This window comes from Pantherophis guttatus, chromosome 4 (assembly GCF_059756535.1).
Source record: "Pantherophis guttatus breed Tessera chromosome 4, ASM5975653v1, whole genome shotgun sequence".
Classification (NCBI taxonomy): Eukaryota; Metazoa; Chordata; class Lepidosauria; order Squamata; family Colubridae; genus Pantherophis; species Pantherophis guttatus.
Window position 1 is genome coordinate 48,584,533 of NC_142066.1, and position 27,591 is coordinate 48,612,123.

Below are 27,591 nucleotides of genomic sequence, written 5' to 3' on the forward strand. Positions count from 1 at the left end.
ACCTTTCCTTCACTGAGGGAGGAGAACCAAATTCTTACAAGAGTAAGTCTGTTTCTGGAATACGTCGCTTAACTCTGCAGAATGTGTTTTCCATATAAGAAAAATACATAAGTTTTGAAAAATCCAACCACAGATCAGCATGTAAATGTGCCTGCGTATTGCATGTGAAATAAAAAGGAGAGGCAGAAATTTGAGGGAAGAAGTATAGATAGAGCAAAGGAAGGAATATGATTGATTATATCCCTAAAGGCTTAATCGAGGAAAAAACGGATGAGGCTTTTTAGGACTATACAGAGAGAAAGGCAATCATTTAGATATATTCTGCACCCTAAGTCAAAGCCAAATTTGCATACGTCCATGAGAGAGAGGGGGGAGGAGAGGAAGAGGGAGGGAGGGAGGAAGGAAGAGAGAGAGACCTATTCAGCAGTGTGAATTAGTAATAGTAATAAAGATGGTTCATACAGAGTTGACAAGAATCAGAGATGGGCCAAGCAGAAATGTTCCCTTCTTCCACCCCAGCCCCAGCCCCTCACCTCTTTCTGCTTCTTGATAATATGTGAAAGCTCTGTGTAGGGGATCCGAGGATTTAGCTCACATTCCATCAGTGTGGCTCCTTCGTAGTCCTTGATGTAGCCAAGGTAGCGGCTCTTGGGGACCTTGATATCTTTTGAAAACCCCTGAAGGCCACAGAGAAAAGATCCTATTCATTCTCCAGAATAAGCTAAATGTAATCCGGCAGTGAGAAATATAACTGACCTATTCTGAAATGGTGCTTCATCTCTTTCTTGCAGCCTAAAGTATGGATCCAGTTCATTTTCCCCATCGCATTCAAGAATGTATTGAGGGGGGCAAGGGGTTCATGGAAGCTACACTTAAGTTACAGAACTGTATAATAGTGAACTGTATCTTTTAGACAATCAGTCTCCAACCTTTCCGGCTCTGTGGATAGGTAGCGGCAGCAACAGCAGGGGGCAAGGGGGGGAGGGGATGTTTCACGTCCTCGCTTGCCGCTTCCACAAATGGAACTTCATGTGCTTATCCACTGCTTATGCGGCCCAGTTCCCAACAGGCCATGACCCAATACCGGGATGCAACCCAAGGTTTGGGGACCCATGTTTTAGACACATTTAAGAAGACCGTTTTAAAAAAATTAGACACACCGGATTTATCCCATTTAATGCTTCTTAGACATATGCTAACGTTAATACCATAATTCCTAGCCAAAGTGGTTGGGGATTATAGGGACTATAGTTCAAAATAACTGAAGAATTGGGGGAAGGCTGATACATACGCACACCTACCCACCCAACTTGTTAGAAATGAATGACACCAATTTAGAATATGATTCAGATAAATAACCTTTACAAAGTAACACAGAAACTTAATTCAATTAAAATTATTTCCTCAAATATTTCTACAACTAGATAAATTAAGGCCTGCTTTAGAGATCATGCTAGCCCCAAATTTATGGCTAAAACATTTTTATATTTTGTAAAAAAACAATGAGCTTTGAGTGCAGATCCATAAAGTTGCATTTCTGAAACTGTGAGAAATTGGGACTAGTTCTGGCTGAAACTCAAGTTTATATATTACTTATCCTCAGATACCCATAGGTTGAAGTCAGAGCAAAGAAGTGGTGATGTAAAAGTGAAAAGAAACCTTCCCTATCCAGACAGGTGTAAAGAAAGAAAGCACGGAAAGCTTATGGCTTCTTGTGCCTGTTACATTAATTATTTTATAAACCGTAACTACTTTTTTATTTGTACGTGGCACAGAGTCACTCTGTGAGGAAATCAGCACTTTCTAAACATGATATATAGTATAAATAAATAAACCATTTATATTTAACATGACATGTGGATGCAGCTATATTAGCAACTATGTCCATAGGCTTAGGAGGAGAACAAGGCCCTTTTACAAATGTGTCCCCTATAGTTAATCCAAAAGCCAGTTCCGAATATACTTCAGCAACAATGGTGTGGTACCTGCTTTTTGAAATAGCCAATGGCATATTCATCTGCATAGGTGAGAAAGTAGAGGATGCTGTGTTTGATGTGGTACTCCTTCAGGTGATTCATAAGGTGAGTCCCATAGCCCTTCAAGGAAGTGAAGAAGAAAAAGGAGAAAAATGATCAGGACAAAATCTGGGAACAATCCTCTTTCTATCATTGAATTTATATTTTATCTTTCGTTCTAGAGCTCATGATTTTTCCAACCATGACCTTTTGGTCTCATAACTACTCTATGAAGCAAATTGATGTCTTAACTGAGTAAATATTTAAGACTAGGCCCAAACTCAGATCCTCTACCTCAGTAGCTGAAAATTCATACAGGAAGCTAATTTATGTGATGTGATTTGCAATCAAATAGAAGTTAATTCTGAGGTGAATAATGTCCTGTATAGAAATCTGAGGCAATAAATAAAGATAGTTAGCAATAACAACAATTAGAAAAGTTTTTAATATGGAAAATGTGAGGCACGGATGATTAATTTCTCGAAAGGAATTGCCAAAGGTGTCAAAAGTTGCTACAGAACACATGTTAAATCTTACTCCAAGTTTAACAAAAAACAACTAATCTGTTCAAATAACATGCCATGTTCCACAGCCTCATATTACGCTTAACATGATGACGGTTGGCATGTTATTTGAACAGATTAGTTGTTTTTTGTTAAACTTGGAGTAAGATTTAACATGTGTTCTGTAGCAACTTTTTGACACCTTTGGCAATTCCTTTCGAGAAATTAATCATCCATGCCTCACATTTTCCATATTAAAAACTTTTCTGGTTTGCCCAATGCTCTTAAGAGAATTCCTGCGTTCCTAAGATACAAATACCAACTATCCAATGCTGTCTAAGCCTAGACTAACTCTATGAACTACTCTGCACAATTGAAGATAATTAGTACTGTATGCATGCCAGTGAGTTTTATTTCATTCTTTTGAGAAGCACAGGAGAGGCACTGCAACACCATCTGAAAATCTCAGAGAGTTAAATGTGACTTGTTGAGGTTTTAATAATATGAATAAAGTTGCTGGGGGAAATGTAATAATTGGAATATTCCAAACTATATATCTGAAACATAATCAAAAAGAGTAAAGAAGGCAAATTAAGAATATTTTAAGAACTAATTGGATTGGTTAAAATGAGAAATGATTAAGATGTGCTTTATGAATATATATTTGAATAAGTGGAAATATATTGTTAAGATATTTTGAGAAATATATTCAACAATTGAAATTGAAAACTGAATGAAATTGAAATGATAAAAATGATTTAAATGTTACACTTGCAAAAAGTAAAGCAGAAAAAATACATTGGTAAAAGTAAAAAAGATAAAGGATTAGAAGATTGTTTGAGTAAAGATTAGAAGGAAAAAAGGGATTAAGATGAAATATACTGTTAATAATTAAGAGGACAAGGGATCGGGGCTGCCTGAACTCCACAGTGGAAAATATTAAATTGAAAATGAATACAGCAAAAGAGAGAGATGAAGGAGGGGAAGAGAGTTGGAAGGGAAGAGGAAGGAGAGAGAGGGATGGAAGAGTAGGGAGGAAAGAAGGGAAGGGAAATTAGAGTAGAAGAGAACATAAGACAGGGGGGAAGAGAGGAGGAGAAGGAGAAGGGAAAGGGAAGTAGAGAAGAGAAAAAGAAGGTGGGGAAAGAAAGTAGGAAGGGATAGGAAAGAGGGAGAGGGTAGGTTTAAGGAGAAATATTACTGTACAATAAAAAAGATGAAGTGGAAGAAAGGCAACTCCGAACAAACAAATATAAATATATTAAGATATAGAATAAACTGTTTAAGAATAAAAGAGAATAAATATCAATAAATAGTAAAGTTAAAATCTAGGGACAAATGAAGATGGTATTTATGTATGCAAGTATAGAAATATTGAGATATATTTTTTTAAAAAAAGGGAAGACAATTTTGGCAAAAATTGTAATTGAGTAAAATGTATTTGAATTTGATTAATTGTATGAGATAAGAAACGACCAACACTGTTCCAAAAAAAAAAAAAAAAGATGTGGGTGAATGTGGGAGAGGAGAAAAAAACCAATAAAACTTGTTTTAAAAAAAGAGAGAGAGAGAGAGAATGAATCCTGAGACTCTGCTGCAATGTCCAAATGCAGTGCAAATGCACTGAAAAGCCTATGAAGATTTTAGCACCTTTCATAAGCCAGTTTTAGCAAGTAAGGATGCTGTTATCTTCATACTTTGGTCTTTTGAAATAAGAAAACAAAATTCAAGCTGGCTTTCTCTGCCCTGTTCTGATCCAGGGACATATCACTGATTATAAGCAGTGACAGTTCCCTGTATGATTGGTTGGAAGTACTCCAGCTGATACCGTTTCCTCCAAAATAAGACATCTCCTGGTAATAAGCCCAATCGGGCTTTTGAGCGCATGGCAATATGGCCAAGTGCTTATTTCAGGGTTCAAAAAAAATATAAGACAGGGAGGGTCTTATTCTCGGGGAAACACGGTACTAGTTTAGAACCTGTTTTAAACCCCGAAGAATGTCACAGGCATCTCAAAACAACCCTACCTTGACTTGCTCATTAGATGTGACAGCGCAGAAGACAATCTCGGTGAATCCTTGTGTTGGGAACATCCGAAAGCAGATCCCGCCAATCACTCGACCGTCCTTGATTAACGCCAGAGTCTTGTGCTTGCTGCCAAGAAAATAAGCAGCAGAAAGAGGAGCTTGTATTGGAAGAAGAGATGAGCACAACTAAGAATGACGCCCCTGCTTTATCCTTCATCTTTTTGAGATGTAAGAGCAATGCCCAACCACTAACCCTATTATAAACCTGAATTAGTTTCATTAACAATTCTAGCTGACATAGAACTTATTTCCCAGCTGCAACCCTTTCTTTTTGGGAGTCTTTGTGTCATCTTGGATTACCACTATTTCCAGTTACTGAGCTGCCATGGTTCCTCCTCTACCTTACTTCTTACATTTAAAACAAAAATGGCTTTCAAAACCAGGAAGTTGGGAGTTTTGCACAGAGCCACTTCCAGCACTATGTTTCTTTCAAGAATATCTTTAAATCCCAAGTGGGCTCCTTATACTTTGTTAGAAAATAAACAGCATCTCTCCAAAGACATAACTATTCTCTCTCTTCTGGTGTTCCTCAGAGCACAAAAGACCTGCTTTTGATCTGAGACTGATATATTCATGGGGTCTCTGCTGTGATTTGTTGTTTTAGTCCAGAGTGCCTGTAGTGTTGTATATTTTTAACAAGCTTTTATTATTTTGTATTTTTATTAGTTAGCCACTCACAGTCCATGGGAGTGGGCAATTATAACAAAGGTAAAAGTTCCCCACGCACATATGTGCTAGTCATTCCTGACTCTAGGGGGCGATGCTCATCTCCATTTCAAAGCCGAAGAGCCAGCGCTGTCCGAAGACATCTCCTGGTCATGTGGCCGGCATGATTAAATGCCAAAGGCGCACAAAACGCTGTTACCTTCCCACCAAAAGTGGTCCCTATTTTTCTACTTGCATTTTTTACCTGCTTTCGAACTGCTAGGTTGGCAGGAAAAAAAATTACCAAATATGAAGACCTGCAAAGAAAAGTAAAAAGCTTGTACCAATGGGAATAAGCACTTGGGTGTAATCCCAAAACACCAAGAACATTGCTGGCATTGACAAAATCACCATCAGTCAATTGCAAAATGCAACTTTTCTTGGAACAGCTTAAATCCAGCTTCCATACCTTTAACACAATCAAACAACAACATCTGCCTATACCAGGTCCTTGGGAAGGACTTGATAGACAAATATCAAATCTAAGCTAAACTTCTGGTTGATTGTGAGACCAAGCATAATAACGTCCCTTGGTGAGGCATTGATGTGATTGTGGTCTTGTGTACTTTGAGGAAAATGACAACTATGCCAGAGGTTGAACCATACTGGACAGGTCTCAGCAGAGGAGTCAGACAAAAAGGGCCTCTCCCATAAAAATATATTGAGATATAAATTAAAGAAACACATATTGTCTTGGTTGCCACATCGAGAATTGCACTAGAATTGTTGGAGTATCTGGATATCTGGTGAAAAATGGGTTACAGAACTCAGGACTGTTGGCTGAGCAACTAGGGACAAACTACCAGTGCAAAACTACTGGAAGGAAACCCAAAGGTGTTTTTTTCAAGAGGCAACTGGACTTTCTAAGGTTTTTTTGAAGACATTTTGCTTCCTGTCTAAGAAGCTTCTTTAGCTTGTTGGATGAGAAGTGAAACATCTTCAAAGAAAAACCAGAAAGTCCAGTTGCCTCTTGAAAAAAGCACCTTTGGGACAACCATGACCTGGATGACTGAGAATCTCCATAGATATTTAGCAATACTGGAAGGAAAGGTGTTTACCCACTGCAAATATACAGTAATTGAAAACAAAGAAATAATGATCTGTTATTACATATCAAGTCCAATAAGAAGAGGATATTTGAAACAAATGCATCCGTTCTGGAAAAAACAACATCCCGAATCAGAAATAACAGAACAGAGATTAACGCCCATTTATAATATGAAATAAAATATTCACAGAAGCAGAATTGAAAGAAGTGAAAAGGGCAAAGAAATCAGAGCCTTGCCAGATATAACTCAGATTACAGAGGCAAACCAGGAGGATTTGGCAGTAGAGGAAGCCAGCACAGCTATATATTTATTTTCATTCAGAAACCAGGCACCCACTCATCTGCCTCAGAAAGAGAAAAGTCCTCTAACTGAAGAAGCAGAAGAATTGAAGCAAAGAATAGTTAAGCATCTACAATAGCACAAAAACAATCAAATAAGATTGCCTGGATTAGAGCTTGTTCCAAAGAAAGAGCCAGCACTAACATTAAAAAATGCCAATATTGACTGTAATATCAAAAATAAGCACTAGCTCGCTGCAAGAAACGAACCAATTAATGTGCAAAACAGCTGCAGTTATAACTGAATGCGTGGAATGCAAAAGAAGGGGGGGGAAAGGGGGGGGGAAGTGCATCATCAAAATGTAAGATCAGACTGGAAAATAAGATTAGCAAGCTGAGATCAAATGCAAGTAAGCTCAGAAACAAGAAAGATTAAGAAAGCACTGGAAATAATTAAACAGCAAATATCAACTATAGCTAAAAAGGTTAGCAGATATGAATCTCAAATTGTAAATTATAGGCAGAATCTCTGATTTCAATCCCTATTAGAAATGTTTCTACCAATCTATCAATGGAAAGATTGCAGTGAATCATTTAGCACCCAGCAAGGAAGAAAACAGTATAGTTTTAGGAGAAGATATGGGATAATACAGAGAAATATAACAAGAACGCAGTTTGGTTAAGAAGATGGATAAGAATAAAAAAGAAAATGAAATGAAAGAACTTGTAATAACAGCAGAAATGGTGGAAAAGGGGGCAAGGAAGATCAAGAATCGGTGAAGATGAATTGCGTGGATCTTGGTTGAAACATCTGACTAGTCTATATCCACTTGTTGCCAAGCAGTTTATCAATATGCTGCAAGGAGATGAAATTGAAGAGTGGCTAATTTGTGGCAAAACCTAACTGATAATGAAAAATCCATCAAACGAGGCAGCTTCAGGCAAATATAGGCAAATTACCTTACCAATAACTTTCAAATTGCTAACTGGTGTGGTAATTGATGCAGTCCAACAAGCTTTTTCAACCTAAGCAGAAAAGAAACTGCCCAAACAGCAGAGGAATACAAGATCAACTCTTAATTGGCAAGATGATTTTGGAAAACTCAAGACAAGGAAGGCCAATTTGAAAGTACCATGGATTGATTACAAGAAGGCATTTGAGCCACATGATTGGATAATCAACTGCCTAGAAATAACAGGGGTCAACAGAAATATCAGAAGCTTTGTGCGAATATAGATGGCATAATGGGAGACATGGTTGCTAGACAATGGAGATAGATTGGGAGATATATTAATATCAAGAGACGGCTCTTCTAAGGAAACTCACTATCATCACTATTGTGTGTCATTTCACTGATTCCTTTGTCAAGAATACTGAATAACTCAGTTCAAGTTATCCCACCTCCTTTACATGGAAGATGTATGGAAAAACATCTGAAATAGAATTGCTGCTCAACACTATCCATATATACAGTCAAGGTATTGCAATAGAATTTGGACTGGACAAATGTGCCATCGAACAGTGAGTGGTGAGTGTGGCACATCCAATCCTATAAAAGAATGAAAACTGAAGGAATCAAGGTGCAAATAATATCAAGAGTCTGGATGAAGATGATCACTACAAATAGCAGGGCATCCTTCAAGTTGACAGCATCAAGCACACAGAAGTTAAGAAAAAGGTTAGAAATGAATATATGTTGAGAATGAAGATAATCTTAAAACGTCCAAGCTCAGGGAAGAAAATACCAACAAGGCAATTATCACCTGGGCAATTCCAGACATTGGAAAAGAGACTGCACTCAAGCAGAACTAAAAGCCCTGAATAGAAAGACTAGAAAAATAATGAAAATGAATCATGCTTTTCAAACTCCAAGTGACACTGACAAAGTGTACTTTACCAAGAAAAATAGGTGGGCGTAGAATGCTGCAAATACATCAGACAGTTTAAAAAGAAAAAAGGGCATTGAAAGAATATTTGTAGGACAGTGAAGAGAATGCATTAAAGCTAGTATACCAGGAAGGCTTAGTAAATACGCCTACCAGAAATACCAAATGAAGAGCAGAAAAGAGAAATGGGAAGACAAAGCATGATATAGTCAATAATACATCAAAAAAATAGCAGGCAAAGCAGATAATAACAAGACCTGGCAACGGCTAAGTGCAGGAAAGCAGAAGAAAGGGACAGAGGGGCTAATTCTGACTGCACAAGACCACTCCTTAAGAACAAATACATACAAAGCCAGAATTGAGAAGACTGTGACAGATAACAAGTGTCACCTCTGCAAAGAAGCTGAAGAAACAATGGGTCACCTGGTTAGCTGCTGCAAGACTACAAACAATGGCATGACTAAGTAGCCACAATGATGCATTGGAAGATCTACAAGAAATACCATTTGCCTGCAAGAAAGAACTAGTGGGACCATAAAATAGAGAAAGTAATAAAAAATGAAACCTTAAAGTGGCCTGGGACTTTAGAATTCAAAGAGACAGGCATCTACCACATAACACTCCAGGCTTAATAGTTGCTGATAAGAAAGACAAAAAAGTCTGGATAGAGGACATGGTAGTACCTGGAGACAGCAGCATAGAAGAGAAAGAACTGGAGAAGATAACAAAATACGAAGAATTGTAAATCATCAAATATCCACATCTGCCTACCCCAGATCCTTGGAAAAGACTCAATAGGCAGACAAAAATGCCAGATCCAGTCTGAACATCTGGCTGACTGAAATGAAATAATAATAATGTCAGATGGCTGCAGTCCAATACTTCATTTGGAACCATGCCCATTTGGTCAGTGAAAAAAAAAATCTGTAAGAATACAGATAGTCCTCAACTTACAACCACAACTAAGCTCCAAATTTCTGTTGCTAAGTGAGACATTTGTTAAGTGAATTTTGCTCCATTTTATGACCTTTCTTCCCACAGTTGTTAAGTGAATCACTGCAGCTGTTAAATTAGTAACATGGTTGTTAAATTAATCTGGCTTCTCCCTTGACTTTTGCTTGTCATAAGGTTGCAAAAAGGGATCACATGACCCCGGGACACTGTCTCCATCATATATATGAGTCAGTTGCCAAGTATCTGAATTTTGATCGGGTGACTACAGGGATGCTGCAAAGGTCATGTGTGTGAAAACTGTCATAAGTCACTTTTTTTCAGTGCCACTGTAACTTTGAACAGTCACTAAATAAAACGCTGTAAGTGGAGGACTACCTGTATATGCAATGGAGCATTCATGATGGAAGCTAAAGTCGAGGTGAACAGAATTAGGACTTGATTAGTACAGTTGGGTCTCTCATTGCAACCATTTTATAAAAGAACCAATGCCTTCCCAACAGATAGGATTGGGGTTCTAGTTCATGAAGCTGTAATTCACAAAACATTTTGCAGAGAATAATTAGCTAAATCTCAAGCTCTACTGTATATGGTGTTAACTAAAAGGTTAATGTAATTACAGAAAATAGGGTTCAGTACATGGCAGAGGGATAGAGAGATAAAGCAAAGCTGTATATTTTTGAAAGGAGAAACATTTTTTTATACTAATATGGATAGGGAAAACATTTTATACACTATCTTGATTCCAAGGTGCCTTTGATTATTTATTTATTTATTTATCCAGACAACCAATTTCTCATTCACATTTATAAGGCTTTATCCTCAACCTATTAGAACTAGTTTACTTATAATCAGCCCAATTCCAGGGACTCAAGATTTGACAGTTGCCATGTACATAAACTTACTAAGGTGTGTCAATTTTTTCAACTTTCAATTTCCAAACATTAGGGCTGCTCAAAAGCCTTGGGGATTGTAGAGATATTTTGCTTACTTTAAAATAATTTAGATGTGCTTGGTAAGTAACTACATAAATATCGTAACTTTTTAACATTTTGTTTGTTGATATGATACCCAAGGTGCAACCTTCACTCTTTCTAACAGCACTCCCAAACCTACGGGTCAAAAACCAAGCGGGTGATGTATTCCTTGGGCATTCGAGGCAGCTGATGTGAAAAAACATTCTGCAGCCCAACCAGCCACATGAGAATCTTCTTGTTTGATTTTTGAGAAAGTGAGTTGCCGATGACATGGAACTCGATGATGCCACGCCGTTCCTCTAGGCGGGCTGTCTCATCCCGGGCTGCATTTGCTGACAAGAGACTAGTCTGTAAGCAAAAGAAACATTCTGGTTAAAAAAAAAAAAAAGAATTAAAGGCAATACACAAAATATAGTGTCAAAGGTAGATTAAGACATTTATTGGAATAAGGGAGGTTTCATCCCCTACATGACTATCAATAAGTGTTGTATCTTATGATTCTTGATGAATATTTTTTTTCTTTTTTTCCTTTTATGCACACTGAGAGCATATGCACCAAAGACAAATTCCTTGTGTGTCCAATCACACTTGGCCAATAAAGAATTCTATTCTATTCTACATGGATTGCTTTCATCCTTCTAAAACTATACAGATAATTTTTTTTTAAAAAATTGTTAAAACCTTTAAAATTAAAACCTTGACTTAGCAGACTTAATTTAATTAAATTGGGGTTTCTGTTATATTTTTGATAAAAAAGCAAAAAAAAAATTTTTTTTTAAATAAGATCCTGGCATAGGGACTGGAAAAAAATACAGATCTGGCAATACATTCCGTAATTTGCATAATACAATATGCAGGGCAGCTATTGAAAACTGATTTTGCAGTGTTTTATGATGCAAATAAAAACAGGGACAATTAACTAATAATACCTCAGGCCCTAGCATGGCTGCCGGATCAGTAATGGTCAGCATCACTTCGTTAACAAGCTCCATTGGAATATCACCTAACACACGAATTCTCTTTGCATCCTCAAGGGTCAAACTTTCTGGAAGCTTCCTTTTCTCACCTGTGTGGGAGGGAGGAAAAAAAAAACTATAGTACACAAAAATATCAAAACTAAATATAATGTATATGGGAAGTGAAGCCAGAGTTTATAGAAATCATACTAGACACTAGCCTAGGTTTGGTTCAGTGTTGAAATCCAAATTTCTTTACTACTGGTTCTGTGGGCGTGGCTTGGTGGGTGTGGTGTGGCTTGGTAGGCGTGGCAACGGAAGGATACTGCAAAATCTCCATTCCCACCTCACTCCAGGGGAAGGATTCTGCAAGATCCCCATTCCCACCTCACTCTGGGGCCAGCCAGAGGTGGCATTTGCCAATTCTCCAAACTACTCAAAATTTCCGCTACTGGTTCTCCAGAACATGCTGGATTTCACCCCTGGTTTGGTTCCATATTTTTAAGTTGGTCTTTAATGATTTGCTCTTTTAAAACAAAAACAAAAGAATTAAAAAATATTCCAAGTTTAACAGAACACTTTAGGAAAAGAGAATTTTAATAAAATTCATTCAAATGATGGAGACTTTTATACTAAGCTTTTCTTTCAGATATTTTGATTTTTGCTTTACATTCCCTTGCTGCTCATAAGGATTTTACCTGGCACAGAATCCAGTGAGCTCCCATCCAGATTAATAGATGTCAAAGATGAGCTGCAGCTCAGAGATTTGTTGAACAAAGGAGTGCTAGCTGCAGGAACAGTGCTGATGGCTACACAAAGGGACAAAGGGACAGCAATAGTGTATGCATTAAAACAGGAAGGCTTTATGACTTCTGGACACAGTTGAGATTGTTTAGTTCCTCAAGCTTCTGCACAGAAAACCTTATTTCATTTTTATCCCATCCCTTCTGCAAGGAACTCAGGATAGCACACATGAATTTATCCAATGCAGTGCTTGCAACAATCTTATTATGAATTGATGAAGGTCCTGAGATCAAGCTTATTTTATTTGTATGGCCACCCATCTCACCTAAGTGACTGGGTAGCTTTCAACAGTGAGAACAACAATATAATAAAAACAGCTAAACAACAATCTAATAAAACAAGTTAAATCTAATGAAAACAAGTTAAACATACAACATATAAAACACTGATAACTACTTTAAAACTAATTATGGTCAGTGGCCAAAGTCCATACTTGTGCAAGGTCAATAAAGCCATTATGAAACCTCTTCACCATTCCAGGTTCCCAAAATTGGTGACAAAGCTCTACCTTCAGGTTCAATTTAATTTTTGATTGGAGATTTCATCAAAATCTCCCTAAAAAACCATATATTGTCCTCCTTCTTCAATTTGGTGATCCACCCTACAATTCTAATTTATTTCCAGGGATAAAATCACAATCTACTACCAAAGGAAGAAAACTTTGAAGAGAGGTGTTAAGTTTAAAAATGAATTTTTATTGGGGAACGCGTCTATTCTTGTATCTCAATTGATTGATCTTATTTAGGAATGGCAGGGTTTCTGCAGTCTTGAATTTAAGATGGCTAAAAGCAGTTTCTTGGATGGTGAGATGTGTTTTCTTGCACTTCTAAACTATCTGATTTGCAGCGGTTTTTTTTTTTTTAAATGCCTGCTTTCTATGCAAACGAAGATTGATGAAACCGAAGGATTCTTGAAATCTCATTCATACAACTGTCCAAATTTGCTTTAGTAAGGAAGAAACCTGCAGGAGTTGAACCATTGCGATAAATATGACAACTGTTTTTGTACGTTATACTTCATCGGAGGAGAAGGGACATAAAACATTGTAGCTCAACAATCAAACACTTTGGGGTAGAGGCTGTTTTGCATGCAAAAGACCCCTCATTCAAACCTCCAGATCACTGGAGCTGAGGAGTATCTCTGGCTGTCATCTCAGACAATGCCTGTCAATCAGAGCAGGCTTTATTAAGGCAGACAAACGAGCATTTCAATTTACTATACGGCAGTTTTCAGTTTGATACCTTTTACAGCTATACCAACAAGCACCACTTTAGTTAAAAGGAATATTACATACCTGGCCGGGGTACAAGTGGAGCCCCTTCAGTTGCAGGCATAGTGAAGTCAGCTTCCCAGATTGGGGAGCTTTCCCCATAGATTTCTTCCTCCAGCATTGACAAAAATCTGGATATGAATTGGAAAGAAATCAGCACAGAAATCCAATTAAATTAATGTCAACTTATTGGCATTCAAATCCCACTTTATTATTAAAAACAGGTCAGTACTTATTCATACAGTAAACAGAACTGAACCCAACTCAATGGTGCCTATCTCAAATCTTACTTCAGAAACAGTGGGTAGGTTTTATAAGCTGCGATGCCTCTTCCTTCTCTCCACTAAAAAGTGCAGGTAAGCATACTCTACTTTATATAGCTGGCTTGCAAAAAAAATAAATAAATAAGAGGCTAAAATGCACATTGAAACCTTGGGCTCTTATATGACAGGAACATGATATTTGAAGTATTTCAGACAACGTTGAATCACAATTCCCAGTAGCCATAATTAAAATGACCAATGATGAGAAATGCTGGGAGCTTTAATTCAGCAGGAACCGTAGGGTCAGTGGTTTCTCACCTGTTACATATACAGAAAGAACCCACACATACGCAAAACCAATTTTTTGCTTTATGGAAGCCCTTCAAAGCTAATCTAATTGAATGAAAGCTACCTAATAGAGCTAATAAAATAAAATAAAGTGGATCCATAAAGATTATTAACCCTGCAGCTGCCGCACGTGCCTTCCCTTCCAACCTAAAATAACACAGTTCTGCACTAATTGAGCATCTCAAAAAGAGCTAGGCTTCATCCATCTAAAAAAGCCTTTTTTATATTCCCTTCCTACACGGTCTCTTATCTTTTTCGGAGTCTTTGCCTTACTTGGGGAAGTGGGTGAGAATGAGGGTCCGTTTCTCTGGCACCAGCTTATCTTTCTCCACTCGGAATTTTTCGAGCAGCTGCCTGCGAGTTACTGTGAAAGTAGACTTGAGGAGATTGCGCCCAAAGACCTGGGTGGTCTCGTAACGTGGAAGACTGTCACAGCTCTGGGGAACATGGCAGTAACACAACCACCTGTAAAAGCATGAGGTGTGAGTAGTAAGAGGGAAAAGCAAGCAGGAATCTAAGGCACCAAGGATCGTGTTTGGGATTCCAGAAAGACTTTAGCCAATCTGCACTTGATTGAAAGCAAAGACTACTTTGAGGTAAGAGATCTGAGGGCAGAGAGTCAGAAGAGTACAATATGAGTCCATAATTGATCATATCCACTGGGGACTGGTGGGAGTAGATTTAAAAAGGTAGTCCTCAACTTACAATCACACTTGAGCCCAACATTTCTGCTGCTAAATGAGACAATTGTTAAGTGAATTTTGCCCCATTTTATGATCTTTCTTGCCACACTTAAGTGAATCACTGCAGTTGTTAAGTTTGTAACACAGTTGTTAAGTGAATCTGGCTTCCCCCACTGACTTTGCTTGCGAAAATCGTAAAAAGTGGTCACATGACCATGGGACATTGCAACAGTCATAAATATGAGTCAGTTGCCAGGCATCTGAATTTTGATCACATGACCATGAGGATGCTGTAATGGTGTGGAAAATGGTCAGAAGTCACTTTTTTCAGTGCTGTTGTAACTTTGAATGGTCAGTAAACAAATGGCTGTAACTAGATGCTTGGCAACTGACTCATATTTATGATGGTTGCGATATCCCAAGGTCAAGGGACTACCTTTTGCGACTTTCTAGCAAGCAAAGTCAATGGGGGACTCTCAAAAGTCAAGGACTACCTGTAGTAACTTTCTAAGTTTTCCTGAGTCCCAATAAACTCATGTGCTTGAACAAAATCAGGATGTTCCAATTTATTTATTATTTATTTATTTATTATTCAAATTTCTATACCGCCCTTCTCCTTTCGGACTCAGGGCGGTGAACAGCCAAAATAAAAACATCTATACATAACATTACAGTTAAAAATAAAGTTAAAATAATTTATAAATTTGGCCCGTAATTTAAAACTTGTCAATTTAAAATCAATATTAAAATTTTAAAACTAACCCTAAAATCAAGACAGACCGGCTAATGTTCCTCGTCTCTATATTACACGAAGAAAATAGTTTCTGGAGTTTGAAGGTTTTTTTCCTTCCCAGGGAAAAAAGTACTGTGTTCTGCATTTGATAAAAGCCCTCCCAAAATCACCATTATATACATGTTGAACAAAAACTAGATCTAAAAAGCAAATGGTGCCAAGAAGTATAGCTTTATTCTCCCTTTGCTCTCCTCTCTTCCTTGTTCCCTAGGCTCACCGCGTGTAGTTGACTTTGTATGTTGCCACATCATCATTTTGGGAGCGTTGGCGGAATTGGGATGGCGTTTCTAGCTTCCAATAGTTTAGACAAAGAAGAAACATTTTAGAAAGCTCAAACATGGTCTGTCGCTCCTTAGGAGGTAGATGGCTGAACTTATATTGTACAAAGTTTAAGACACCCTGGAAGTAAAAATCAGAAATAGCAGGTATTTTTAGCAGTAGGACAAAATTATTATAGCTCATCAATTTGCATTTATTTTCTACTTTTACTATTTTTTTTTTAAGTGTCTGGGTTTTTCGCTCATGTCAACTGAGACTGCAAAGCTAGATGCTTTCTTAATGATGCCTGTTGCCCCCTACCCCCAAGGCAATGGGAATTAGACTTGACTTTAACATCAGGCGAACATCTTACATCTGCAAAAATACAGCATCTTACCTGCTCAATGTTTGGCTTCTCAAAGGGGGGACTCCCAAGAGAGCCCTCGACGACTGGACGGCTCATCTGTAGAATGCATTTTCTTAGAAGCTTCAGAGAAAGAAAAGCAAATCCAATCTCAGTATCACATATTTCCACAGGCTGTTTTATAATCTGATTCATTTGAAATGTCTAAGGCAGTGATTTAGAAAGAAGTGATATGCCTACCAAACTCCAAATATCATGTTAGTAGTTTAAAGTTTAAAGCCAACCATTGCCTGCATCAAAGAAACAAGCAAAAAGGCAGTAAAAATTTAAAAAGTCAAGGGGAAGAGCCCAGGGGAAAATGAATAAAAATTTAAGCAAATACAAACCTCATTCTAATATATTTGCATGGGGAGGACAAAAATTCCAGAAAAAAAAAATAACCAGTGCCTTATTTTTCTATAGAAAAAAAATTACATACCTTCTTGCTGTATGTATAGTTCTTCAGTTCATTGAGTTTCAAAAATGTATTTAAGTAGCAATAGATTTTAATACTTTTTTTAGCTTACATAATATAAGGTGGATGTTATTGCTATTAAATGGTAAAATTTTCTAGATAACATCACCTAAAAAACACACAGTGAGTGTGCTCTCTTTTTTTCCTCAAATATTTCAGGTCAACTGTTGACATGTTCTATAAAAATAATATTGGATGGATCTATCTATCTATCTATCTATCTATCTATCTATCTATCTATCTATCTATCCATCCATCCATCCATCCATCCATCCATCCATCCATCCATCCATCCATGCAAGTTTTGGTGTATTCGGGTCTTTTCCGTGTAAGATTGAGAGTATCTTGGCGACGTTTTGACAAGGTCTCACTCGTCATCTTCAGGCTGGTGTCTTCGGCTTTGTGCTTGTGCAAGGAAAGCCCGAAGCCGAAGACACCAGCCTGAAGATGACAAGTGAGACCTCGTCAAAACGTTGCCAAGATTCTCTCAATCTTACACGGGAAAAGACCCGAATACACTAAAACTTGCATACCTCTACCCGTGAAAATCTACGAAAAGATATATATCCATATATGTGTGTGTGTGTGTGCGCGCGCAGTCTGCACATGCACACACATGCCTTTGTTAAATTATTCAGTAAAATGAATGCTAAATTAGATAACTCAAGATATATATAAAAAAAAAAGAATCCAATGCAAGCCAAACATTTTTCAGGGCCAGTTATCCTAGGCAGCCCCTTTTTTCCCCTAGGAAACCAACATTACCAAACAAATGCAAGACAGTCATACTCATTTAAGAAGCTAAATTCAATGACATTTTATCTATTTCAGTAATTATTTATAATATTAAATAGTGGCAGATTTGTACAATCAGCAGATTCTGGGTGATGTAGCACAAGAAAACTAGAGGACCAAAAAATAACCCAAAATGAGTTGCCCTCAATCAAGTTAGGCCAAAGGTAGGCATAGAAGCTACTATTTAAAAAAATAATCATCTGGCCCATATTCAAAGTATCTCCAGCACGCTAGATGAGCAGATCACATTAGCAAGGCATTTCTTAATACTGATCTGCATAATAAAGACCCAACAATGAAAAATAGCTGATTTAGGATAAGTTGACCTCAGATAGGCTTCTATCCCAAAGAAGCACTTTAGAATCCTATCTCACCTTGAACAAGTAGAAATAAACTTGTTTGGTGTCTGTGTCTTCCTCTTTATGCACAGACATGAAGAGGTTCTCCACATCTACCACCATCCCCAGAAGACGGTTGATCTCTTCCTCAGAGACATTCTCCAGATGAGAAACATGGTCAGCTAAAGGTAGGCAAGAACATCAGATCATGCTTTGAGCTTCATCTCTTTACACTAGGAACCCTGTTGGAATACGAATGAGATTCTCTATCTATTAATTTTTCTCTTTGTCTAATGAAAGTGATAGAAGTGGTAGAAAATTGACAAAGGAAACAGATGATTGCCATGGTGATCATGGTCAATCATAAAATGGAATGGCTGCATAAATCAGGCCTGATATTGCTTCTGATATTACAGCTTGTGTTTTTTTCCCCCTTCTTGGGAAGGTGCATACAATTTTATCTAAAGCAATAAACTGCACCTATCCACCATTTTTATTTTCAAGAATGCTTACTGGAATTTTATGTGAAGCACAAAGGTATTTTTGAAAATAAAAATACTGGTGTTTTATAGCTTCCCAACTTCCTACTCTAGTCAGGAGTCTTGTTCTCCTAACTGATCAGAATTTTAAGTCAAGATCAGTTCTTGGCTTATGATTCTGGCTTGGACTAATCACCACCCTTTTTATCCAACTTGGAAGATTATTGAAAGAAGAGTATGTATGTATGTATGTATGCATGCATGCATGCATACCCTGTTTTTCCCAAAATAAGACATCCCCTGATAATAAGCCCAATCGGGCTTTTGAGCACATGGCAATAAGGCCAAGTGCTTATTTCAGGGTTCAAAAGAATATAAGACAGAGTCTTATTTTCGGGGAAACACGGTATATACATACATACATACATACATACATACATACATACCGTACATACAGACACACACAGATATACACATACACAATTTTTTTGATGAAGATTGTACTGAAGTATTTAAATTATTCTTAAAAAGCCAAATAAAAATAATATAAAAAATTAACATGACAAGACCATCTGATGGTCTTGATGGTCAGATGGACCATCTGATAGTCAGGCTCAGACTTAACCCTTCCAAGACCGAGTGGCTGGGGCTTCCAGGGTCCCGATATAGTCAGCAGGTGCCATCGCTGACTATTGGGGGTGAATCTTTGCCCCCCCCAGATAGGGCTCGCAATCTGGGTGTCCTCCTGGACGCACGGCTATCTTTAGAAGAGCATATGATGGCTGTGGCCAGGGGGGCCTTTTATCAGGTTCGCCTGATTCGCCAGTTGCAGCCCTTTCTGGACCAGGACACCTTGCGCACCGTCACTCACGCCCTTGTCACCTCCCGGCTGGACAATTGTAATGCTCTCTACATGGAGCTCCCCTTGAAGAGCACTCGGAGGCTCCAAGTGGTCCAGAATGCAGCCGTGCGGGTGGTTATGGGCGCAACTCATTGTGCCCCTCGTGACACCCCTCCTGCGTGAGCTGCACTGGCTCCCAGTAGTCTTCCAGGTGCGATTCAAGGTGTTGGTCACCACCTTTAAAGCGCTCCATGGCATAGGAACCGGGTACCTTCGAGACCAACTTCTGCCACCAATAGCCTCCCACCGGCCAGTTCGCTCCCACAGAGAGGGACTCCTCAGGGTGCCAAATTATGTCGGCTGGCGACACCCAAGGGGAGGGCCTTCTCTGTGGGAGCCCCACCCCTGTGGAATGAACTGCCCCCTGAAGTGCGTAAGATCTCCAACCTCCAGGTATTTTGCTGTGCACTCAAGACCCTGTTGTTCCGCCAGGCCGGGCTATCAACATAATAATTTTAAATTGGATGTTTTAAATTTCTGGGGTTTTAAATTGAGCCAAATTATTTAATAATTTTAAATAATTTTAATTGATGTTTGTCTTGTGCTTTTAATAGGCTGTACACCGCTCTGAGTCCTTCGGGAGAAGGGCGGTATAGAAATAAAATTATTATTATTATTATGTCATACACAAGTCCAGAAAGCTTTACAAGAAAATAATGAGTGATCTAATTGCTTTTTCTCTAAAATAGGTATATAAACAAAATCAGGCATATCCAGAATTCCATTGCCCCAAAAGCTGACATTTCTCATTTTTTTATCTGTGTGTTTAGCGCTCAGTGACCACCAATTGATTTCCCAGTGCTCCTAAAGTAGTATTTTTCAAGAAATAAGCAGCATAGAAGGGCAAACACATTTAAAAAAAACTATAATTAGAAAGTCACAACAAAGGAAGAAAAACAAATTCTATAACACAATCCAATCAGTTCAAGTTTAAAATTTATGTAGCTGAAGAATAGTAAGCTAAAGCATAAGAAGATAAATGGCCAAACAACAACAACCAACTAGAACTGCTGTCACCAATGTCAAGAGCTGACAAGAGAATATTGCTTGTTGAAAAAAGCAATCCATTCAAAGACATTAGGCTGTTGGTTTGAGCGCTGAGCTTGGCAATTTGGTTGCAAAGGTTTCATCACCATTCGAGGAGACATTGTCAGTGCATTTTGAATTGTGCTTGTCTGTTAGAACACAGGCTTTTAAATATCTTTTTATGAGATGCAAATTAGTCTGAATAGCAATAGCAATAGCACTTAGAATTATATACCGCTTCATAGTGCTTTTACAGCAATCTCTAAGTGGTTTAGTTAGCATATTGCCCCCATAAATCTGGATCCTCATTTACCCACCTAGGAAGGATGGAAGACTGAGTCAACATTGAGCCAGTGAGATTTGAACTCCGAACTGCAGCTAGCAATCCACTGAGTAGCCTGCAGTGCTGCACTCTAAACACTGCACCACCTCTGCTCTCTGAATGTTGTTTGTTTGGATATTTCTGAGTCATGATCTGATTTTGGGCTATTTGATTGGCTGGCTATTGTTGCTGGGCTGTAGTTAAGAACCATCGGTGTGATGCAGATTAGAATTAGAATTGTTATCTGGGTGCTTCTGAGTCATGGTCTGGTTTCAGCTTGTTTGATAGTTTGAGTGGCTGGCTGTTGTTACTGAGATGTGGTCCGATTGCTTGTGAACCAATGGGTTAAAATTTTATTGCTGCGTAGTGGGGTGTCTGTTAATTTTAAATGCTATCTTCGGGATCGTGGTTGGTGCAGTTCTTTCGAAAGTATTTAAAGATCTGTGCTCTGACAGACGAGAACAATTCAAAACACACTAATGATGTCTCCTCAGATGATGACAAAACGTTTGCAACCAAATTGCCAAGCTCAAGAACTCAAACCAACAGTTTAAGTACCAACCCAAGCTACTAATATTCAAACACATTCAAAGATGTCTTTGGAAGTCCCCATCAGGCCCAACCCTGAATGAAATATATGGGAATAGCCAGTATCAAATTAAGATTTTACAATCTGGAAAAAAGTTTCCTACTCTTTTGCCTGCTATTGGCTCTGTGTTATGGTTCTAGCAGATAATCTTTCATCTGGCTAGTAGTGCTTTAATGCAATGCTTTTCAACCTGCTATAAACTTTCAGATGCCTGGATTTCAAATCCTAGATTTCCCTAGTCAGTATGCTGCACATCTGTACTAATGGTAGTAGATACAATTTTGAAATCTCTCCTCCTGTCAATATTTCAGTCTCAGTGAGAGAAGATTGTGGTGGAGGATGGTAAGTGACTCTGTAGGTACCTAGTGTGTGTCCACAACTACGGCATGGTTCACTAAGATTGGTGACTGTTTGTTGCAAATCCATGCGGGGAGCCGTGGGAGGATTTGGGTTCTTCCAACCATTGCACTTGCAAGAATCATTAGCCTGCAGAGATGGGAGAAAAACAGAGGCAAAACTTAAGCCACTGAATACGTAAAGTAAAGACGAAGGTTAACATTTTTATTGGCCAAGCCACCCTTGGCTTTTGGAGGTGCATTCTAAGAATTAAGGAGATCTGTGATAAAAAAGTGAGTGCGTTTTAATCAAATGAAAATTTACCTTTATAACAGTCAGTAACTAACAAAAATTAATATTAGCATTACTGTCATTCTCATTTAGCAATCACAACTGGAACCAACAACTTGATCATTAAGCAAAGCAGTTACCAAGAGAAACTATGCTTATGATCTTATTTCAACTTTCCTTTGCTTTACAGACAAGCAAAGATCATAAGTGCGACTTTAGATATAAATGTGTATTCTCATTGCTATCTTCACAGTGAATGATGACTAAATGAGATAATCACTAATCAATGACCGCCTCTATGAACAATCTAGCTTCCCAACTATGCAAAATAGCAAAATTAGAATGATTAACACAAAGCTATAAAATTAGTATTTTAGTAAAATGTGTGTGTTTTATAAGTAAAATTTCTATTGAGACTATAAAACTGTAATATAGTACTGCACTGTTTTGAATCTATGGCACAAATATTAAATATAGCCTTAGTTCTGTGGCACGTCAGAAAATTATTAATTTTATATAGAACATGCAATACAAGGAAAGTTTGAGGGGAAATTATAGAATTTTTAAAATATCTGCATTGTATTAATTTATGTAGAATATACATAGAATAGAATAGAATAGAATAGAATAGAATAGAATAGAATAGAATAGAACAGAACAGAACAGAACAGAACAGAACAGAACAGAACAGAATAGAATAGAATAACAGAGTTGGAAAGGACTTAGGAGTCTTCTAGTCCAGCCTCTTGCTGGACTAGAAGGAAAGCCTATACCATTTCAGACAAATGGTTGTCCAATCTCTTTTTAAAAAACTTCCAGTGTTAGAGCAGTTTTCCACTGATTAATTATTCTATCAGGAAATTTCTTAGTTGCTAAATTGCTTCTCCTTAGTTCTAGGTTGCTTCTTTTTGATTAGTTTCCATCTATTGTTTGTTTACCTCTAGTGCTTTGGATAATACATTGACCCTCTCTTCTTTGTGGCAACCCCTGAGATATTGGAACACTGCTATCACGTCTCCCCTTGTCCTTCTTTTCATCAAACTAGACATACCCAGTTCCTGCAACCATTCTTTATGCTTTAGCCTCCAGTCCCCTAATCATCTTTGTTGCTCTTCTCTGCACTCTTTCTAGAGTCTCAGCATCTTTTTTTACATCATGGCAACCAAAACTGGATGCAGTATTCTAAGTATGGTCTTACCAAGGCATTATATAATACAATAAAATATTTTAAAAAGTAATGTGACAAAAATCTTGTGGCACAATAGTAACAAGCCCATGGTAGATCTGTATGCAATGGCACATTACTTAAGAATCACTATAGTAGAGTATAAAACATGTGTGCTACAAAACATCAATATATAAAAAGCTAGAGAATATTAGAATTAGTAGCACAAAACTATAAAATTCCTGTAGAGGTATTCCTCAACTTATGACCACTATTGAGCCCAAAATTCCTGTTGTTAAGTGAGACATTTTGCCCCATTTTATGATCTTTTTTGCCACAGTTGTTAAATGAAGCACTGCAGTTGATAAGTGGTGACACGGTTGTTAAGTCAATCTGGCTTCCCCATTGATTTTGCTTGTCAAAGGTTGCAAAAGGTGATCACATGATCTTGGGACAGAGCAGTGGTCATATGACTCACTTGTCAAGCATATTAATATAAATCACATGACCATGGGGATGCTGCAAAGGTCAAGTGTGTAAAATGCTCATAAATCACTTTTTTCAGTGCTGTTGTGACTTCAAACAGTCACTAAATGAACTATTGTAAGTCAAGGACTACTTGTAACACTAACAATTGAAATAACTAACAATTCACTCCTCATTCATGATGCCCCTGATTGGCTGGAGATATACTGTCACAGATAATGCTAGATTTACCAGGCCATGCAAATCAAACCTGGCTAAAGTGCAGTGATAAGCTAATCTCAGTCCATTGAGTCATCCTGAACCATTTGCCAAGCATCTGAATTTTGATCACACAATCATGATGATCCTAATATGGTCATAAGTGTGAAAAATGATAGTAAGTCACTTTTTTCAGTGCCATTGTAATTTTGAACAGTCACTAAATGAACCATATTGTAAGTCAAAGACTACCCATTTTACTAAAATTTATGTGAACTTTGAAACTAATATTAGTCTGTAAACCTTAAAATATTGATACTACAGGATTAAATGGTGTGATATAAATATATACAAAAGAAGTAGCAGTAAAAATTAAAAGCTAATTAAAGTGATCAACACTAATAGGCGTACAGGTAGTCCTCTAGTTACAGCCATTCATTTAGTAACCATTCAAAGTTACAACAGCACTGAAGAAAGTAATTTATGACCCTTTTTTCACATTTTTGATGGTTGCAGTATCTCCACGGTCACGTGATCAAAATTCAATTGCTTGCTAACTGACAATTGCGATGTCCTGAGGGCATTTGATCACTATTTGCAATCCTCTGACAGGCAAAGTCAATGAGGAAGCCAGATTCACTTAATTATGTTACTAACTAAACAACTGCATTGATTTACTTAACAACTGTGACAAGAAAGGTCATAAAATGGAACAAAACACACTTAACAACTGTCTTGCTTAGCAACAAAATTTTTGGCTCAATTAGGGTTGCAATTCAAGGACTATCTATATAGCCTTTATCTGACTTCCTGGCAGTGAATTATGAGTGTTCAGTTTTTTGAACTATACAACACATGGCAGCATTATATATTATGGAGGAAATACATTTTAAGAATACTAAGAAAACAAACATGAACCTGACAGCTTTATAAGTACATTGAGGAGATAAAATTTCAAATATCTCTATGAATATGTTCTACAGCAAAACATTTAATTTTACTGAGTTGCATAGACATTTATATTCCATGCATGGCTTAAACTGATGTAATTAATATAGTTATATAAAATATATTAAAATAGGTATGTTCCTTCCCTGTGTACAATTTTTCATTTCTGACACTTCTAAAAATTACATTTGTTGGTAATTCTGGAGTCCCTATCAACTCCAGCTAAGGCAATGATCAGGAATAGTTGTCTTCCAATAATATATGGAGAGGTCACAATTTTCCTCCCTTAGTGTATCTTTATGTGCTGCCTCATAAAGCTACTTTATAAAGTAAGCCTTTGTTGAATGTTCATTACTCCAGCATTATTGCAGGAAATGTTTCTCAAAGGTCTTTGACTGTTTCTGTTTTTCATTTTATTAAAAAAAATAATGGCCTTTCGACACAAAAAGACTAGAGAGAGAGACACATAAAGCATTTCTGTCTCACTTCTGAGAAAACAGAAATCAATTTCTCTCATTTCCCACATGTACTCTTGCTCCTCATAATATTGTCAGTGATAAAATGGGTGAATGTGATATTTCTTGAGGTGGAAAAATGCATGCAACTTCATATCCTGTTAACATCCTGTTTGACTCTGCTAATGGTTATTATTACTGTATACATTCAGTCACCCTCTCTGTGTATTGTTATATGTATTCTAGGGATGCAGAATGCTACAGTGCAAGTTAGGAAAAGATGCATCTTCTTTAAAGGGATGCTGAGAGGTGTATGTGCAGCCCCCTCCAAGGCACCACACTGTCATCATGGCACAGCAAGTATCTTCAAAGATTTACTATAAATACTGCAAATTACTTTATAATCTGTTGAATATTCAATAACCTGCAAATCAAGCCTTCTATACAACCCACACTATACTTTCGTTTCCTCTTAAAAGTATTTTATCAGCTTGCTAGTTTTCTTCTCATTAAGGGAAAAAGTCAAATATAACTTTGATAGATGTTTTTTTCCTAATCACATAAAAGTGATTTTTTTAAAAAAAATGCATTTTAAAAGTGTACTTAATATATTTTGGGCAAATAAGGTAAATAATATGATCTAAAACTAAGGATATCAGGTTGCAAATCCTGTGGCATTTAATGTCTTGATAACGCTAAACCTTATGAAGAACAGAATTTCTCTCTTTTAGACAAATAAATGTATCTTCATTAGGCAGGTATGTTTCTCGGGAACCATTTGATGGATGTGATTAAAATCAGTATGCTGATTTAAATTTTAAGTTGATGTGGAGGTATAGCTAAGCAAAAGACTATATATGCCTTGCATGCAAAAATTTGCATGCTTTTAATTCCTACTATTACTGGTCAAGGGACGATCGTTGGAATGGGTGCAAAAGACCTGTCTAGATTTTGGAGAGCCACCTAGCGCCCATCAGAGTAGCCGAACAGGCCAAAAGAACCACCGATTTGTAGAGCAACTCCTTATATCCCAAAGTCGGCTACTGAGAAGGGCCCAGAGCACAGGACAGTTCCATAAACAAAATCTTGAACCTATGAACTGGCAGGAATTTGCATGCGTTTATGTTTTTTAAGTTTACAGCATCTTTTCCGGAAGAAAATATCCAACGATGGCTGGTCCACACACCCGAAGGAAGTCCCAAACTCTTTTGTCTCCTCCAGGCCCCCGTACCTTGCATGCTGAAAATACTCCCAGCTTTTCCAGCTTTTTTGCCCGCGGGAAGCTCCGCGCGTGCGCCTTGCGCTGGCTCGCGCGCTGCTGCTGACTTAATCCTGGACGGACCGGGTCACTGGTGCTTCCTCCAGCTCCGCTTCCCCCTACTACCGGCGGCGTTGTAACTGCAGAGGAGGTGGCGGAGGAAGGAGCGCTAGTCTGCGGGATCCGGGTAGTTTGCGAGACCTCTGTCTCCGCCATGATGCCCGAGACCCTGCAAGACGGCGTGGGCGCGTGGCTGCCACTGAGCATGTTCAGAAGCTGAGAGGGGGCCTTTGTCTATGGGTGTTGAGCGCTATTGCGCATGCTCCCTGACATCAGTTGCATGCTGGGGAATGTATTTCTATACATTAATGGGAAAAGACAGCTGTCCACTGGGAAACATAATATTGTATTTTTTAAAAAGACAAATGCTGTTTTTCTAATCGTGAATATAGAACCGTGAATATAGAACCAGCAAAGAATGAAAAATACGTATAACAAATATTTCTGATTTCCTTTGTAATGTTCAAATTTTGTATCTGTTGTAAATGAACATCTCATTCATTTGTACAGTGGAATGAATGCTGGCAAGGATAGACTTCTTTTGTAGGATATGAGTATTTAACAAAATTTATAGTTTAAATTTCAACTATAGATATAATGTCTATAGATATATCAGTCATTTTCATGCTTCGCTTTAATGTTTAGATCTACAGCTGAAAGATGCTTGAAAATGAATACCCATCCAAGAGTATTTAAGTCATGGGTCCTCAAACTGTTTAAACAGGGGGCCAATTCACAGTCTGGAAGGTAAGGCCAACATTTTTGGCCTGCAGAGTGCTACTGGAGGCGGAGGAAGGCCAAAAACTGGGCATGCAGATACCCCGGGAGGTCTCTGTGTGCCCCGTTTTTGGCCTGCAGTGTGCTACTGGAGGTGGGGGGAGGCCAAAATTGGGCATATGCGCACTACATTTTTCACCTCTCCCGCCTCCAATAGCACTCTGCAGGCCTAAAACAGGTCCATTTTTGGCCTCCCGGGGCATCTGAATCAATTATTCACCTCCCCCACCTCCAGAAGCAATCTGCAGGCCAAAAATGGGCTAAAATGTGCCTGGTTTTGGCCTCCCAGTGCGTTCACGTGCCCCGTTTTTCACTTCCTCTGTCTCTAGTAGCACTCTGCAGGCCAAAAATGAATAGTTGTGAGTATTTTACCACTTTTGTTCATTTAAATTACTTTAAATGAATGTAACCGTAAAACACAATTTTTATCATTTGGACTGTGATAACTTTTTTAAAGCTGTT

General features: G+C 38.0%; 1 protein-coding gene across 1 annotated transcript in view; it reads right to left on the reverse strand.

Annotated features, from left to right (window-relative positions):
- KAT2A (lysine acetyltransferase 2A) overlaps positions 1–26,620 on the reverse strand; it is a 34,744-nt gene extending 8,124 nt beyond the window's left edge. The window contains exons 1-13 of the mRNA XM_034416547.2: positions 26,266–26,620; positions 21,518–21,641; positions 17,875–18,020; positions 16,225–16,314; positions 15,787–15,968; positions 14,367–14,558; positions 13,507–13,613; positions 12,107–12,217; positions 11,382–11,518; positions 10,592–10,800; positions 4,546–4,672; positions 1,986–2,096; positions 534–677 (exon numbers count right to left, since the gene is read on the reverse strand). Of these exons, the coding sequence (XP_034272438.2) occupies positions 534–677; positions 1,986–2,096; positions 4,546–4,672; positions 10,592–10,800; positions 11,382–11,518; positions 12,107–12,217; positions 13,507–13,613; positions 14,367–14,558; positions 15,787–15,968; positions 16,225–16,314; positions 17,875–18,020; positions 21,518–21,641; positions 26,266–26,559 (1,974 nt within the window). The 5' untranslated portion in view covers positions 26,560–26,620. The remainder of the gene's footprint in view (positions 1–533; positions 678–1,985; positions 2,097–4,545; positions 4,673–10,591; positions 10,801–11,381; positions 11,519–12,106; positions 12,218–13,506; positions 13,614–14,366; positions 14,559–15,786; positions 15,969–16,224; positions 16,315–17,874; positions 18,021–21,517; positions 21,642–26,265) is intronic.
- Between the last annotated feature and the right edge of the window lie 971 nt (positions 26,621–27,591).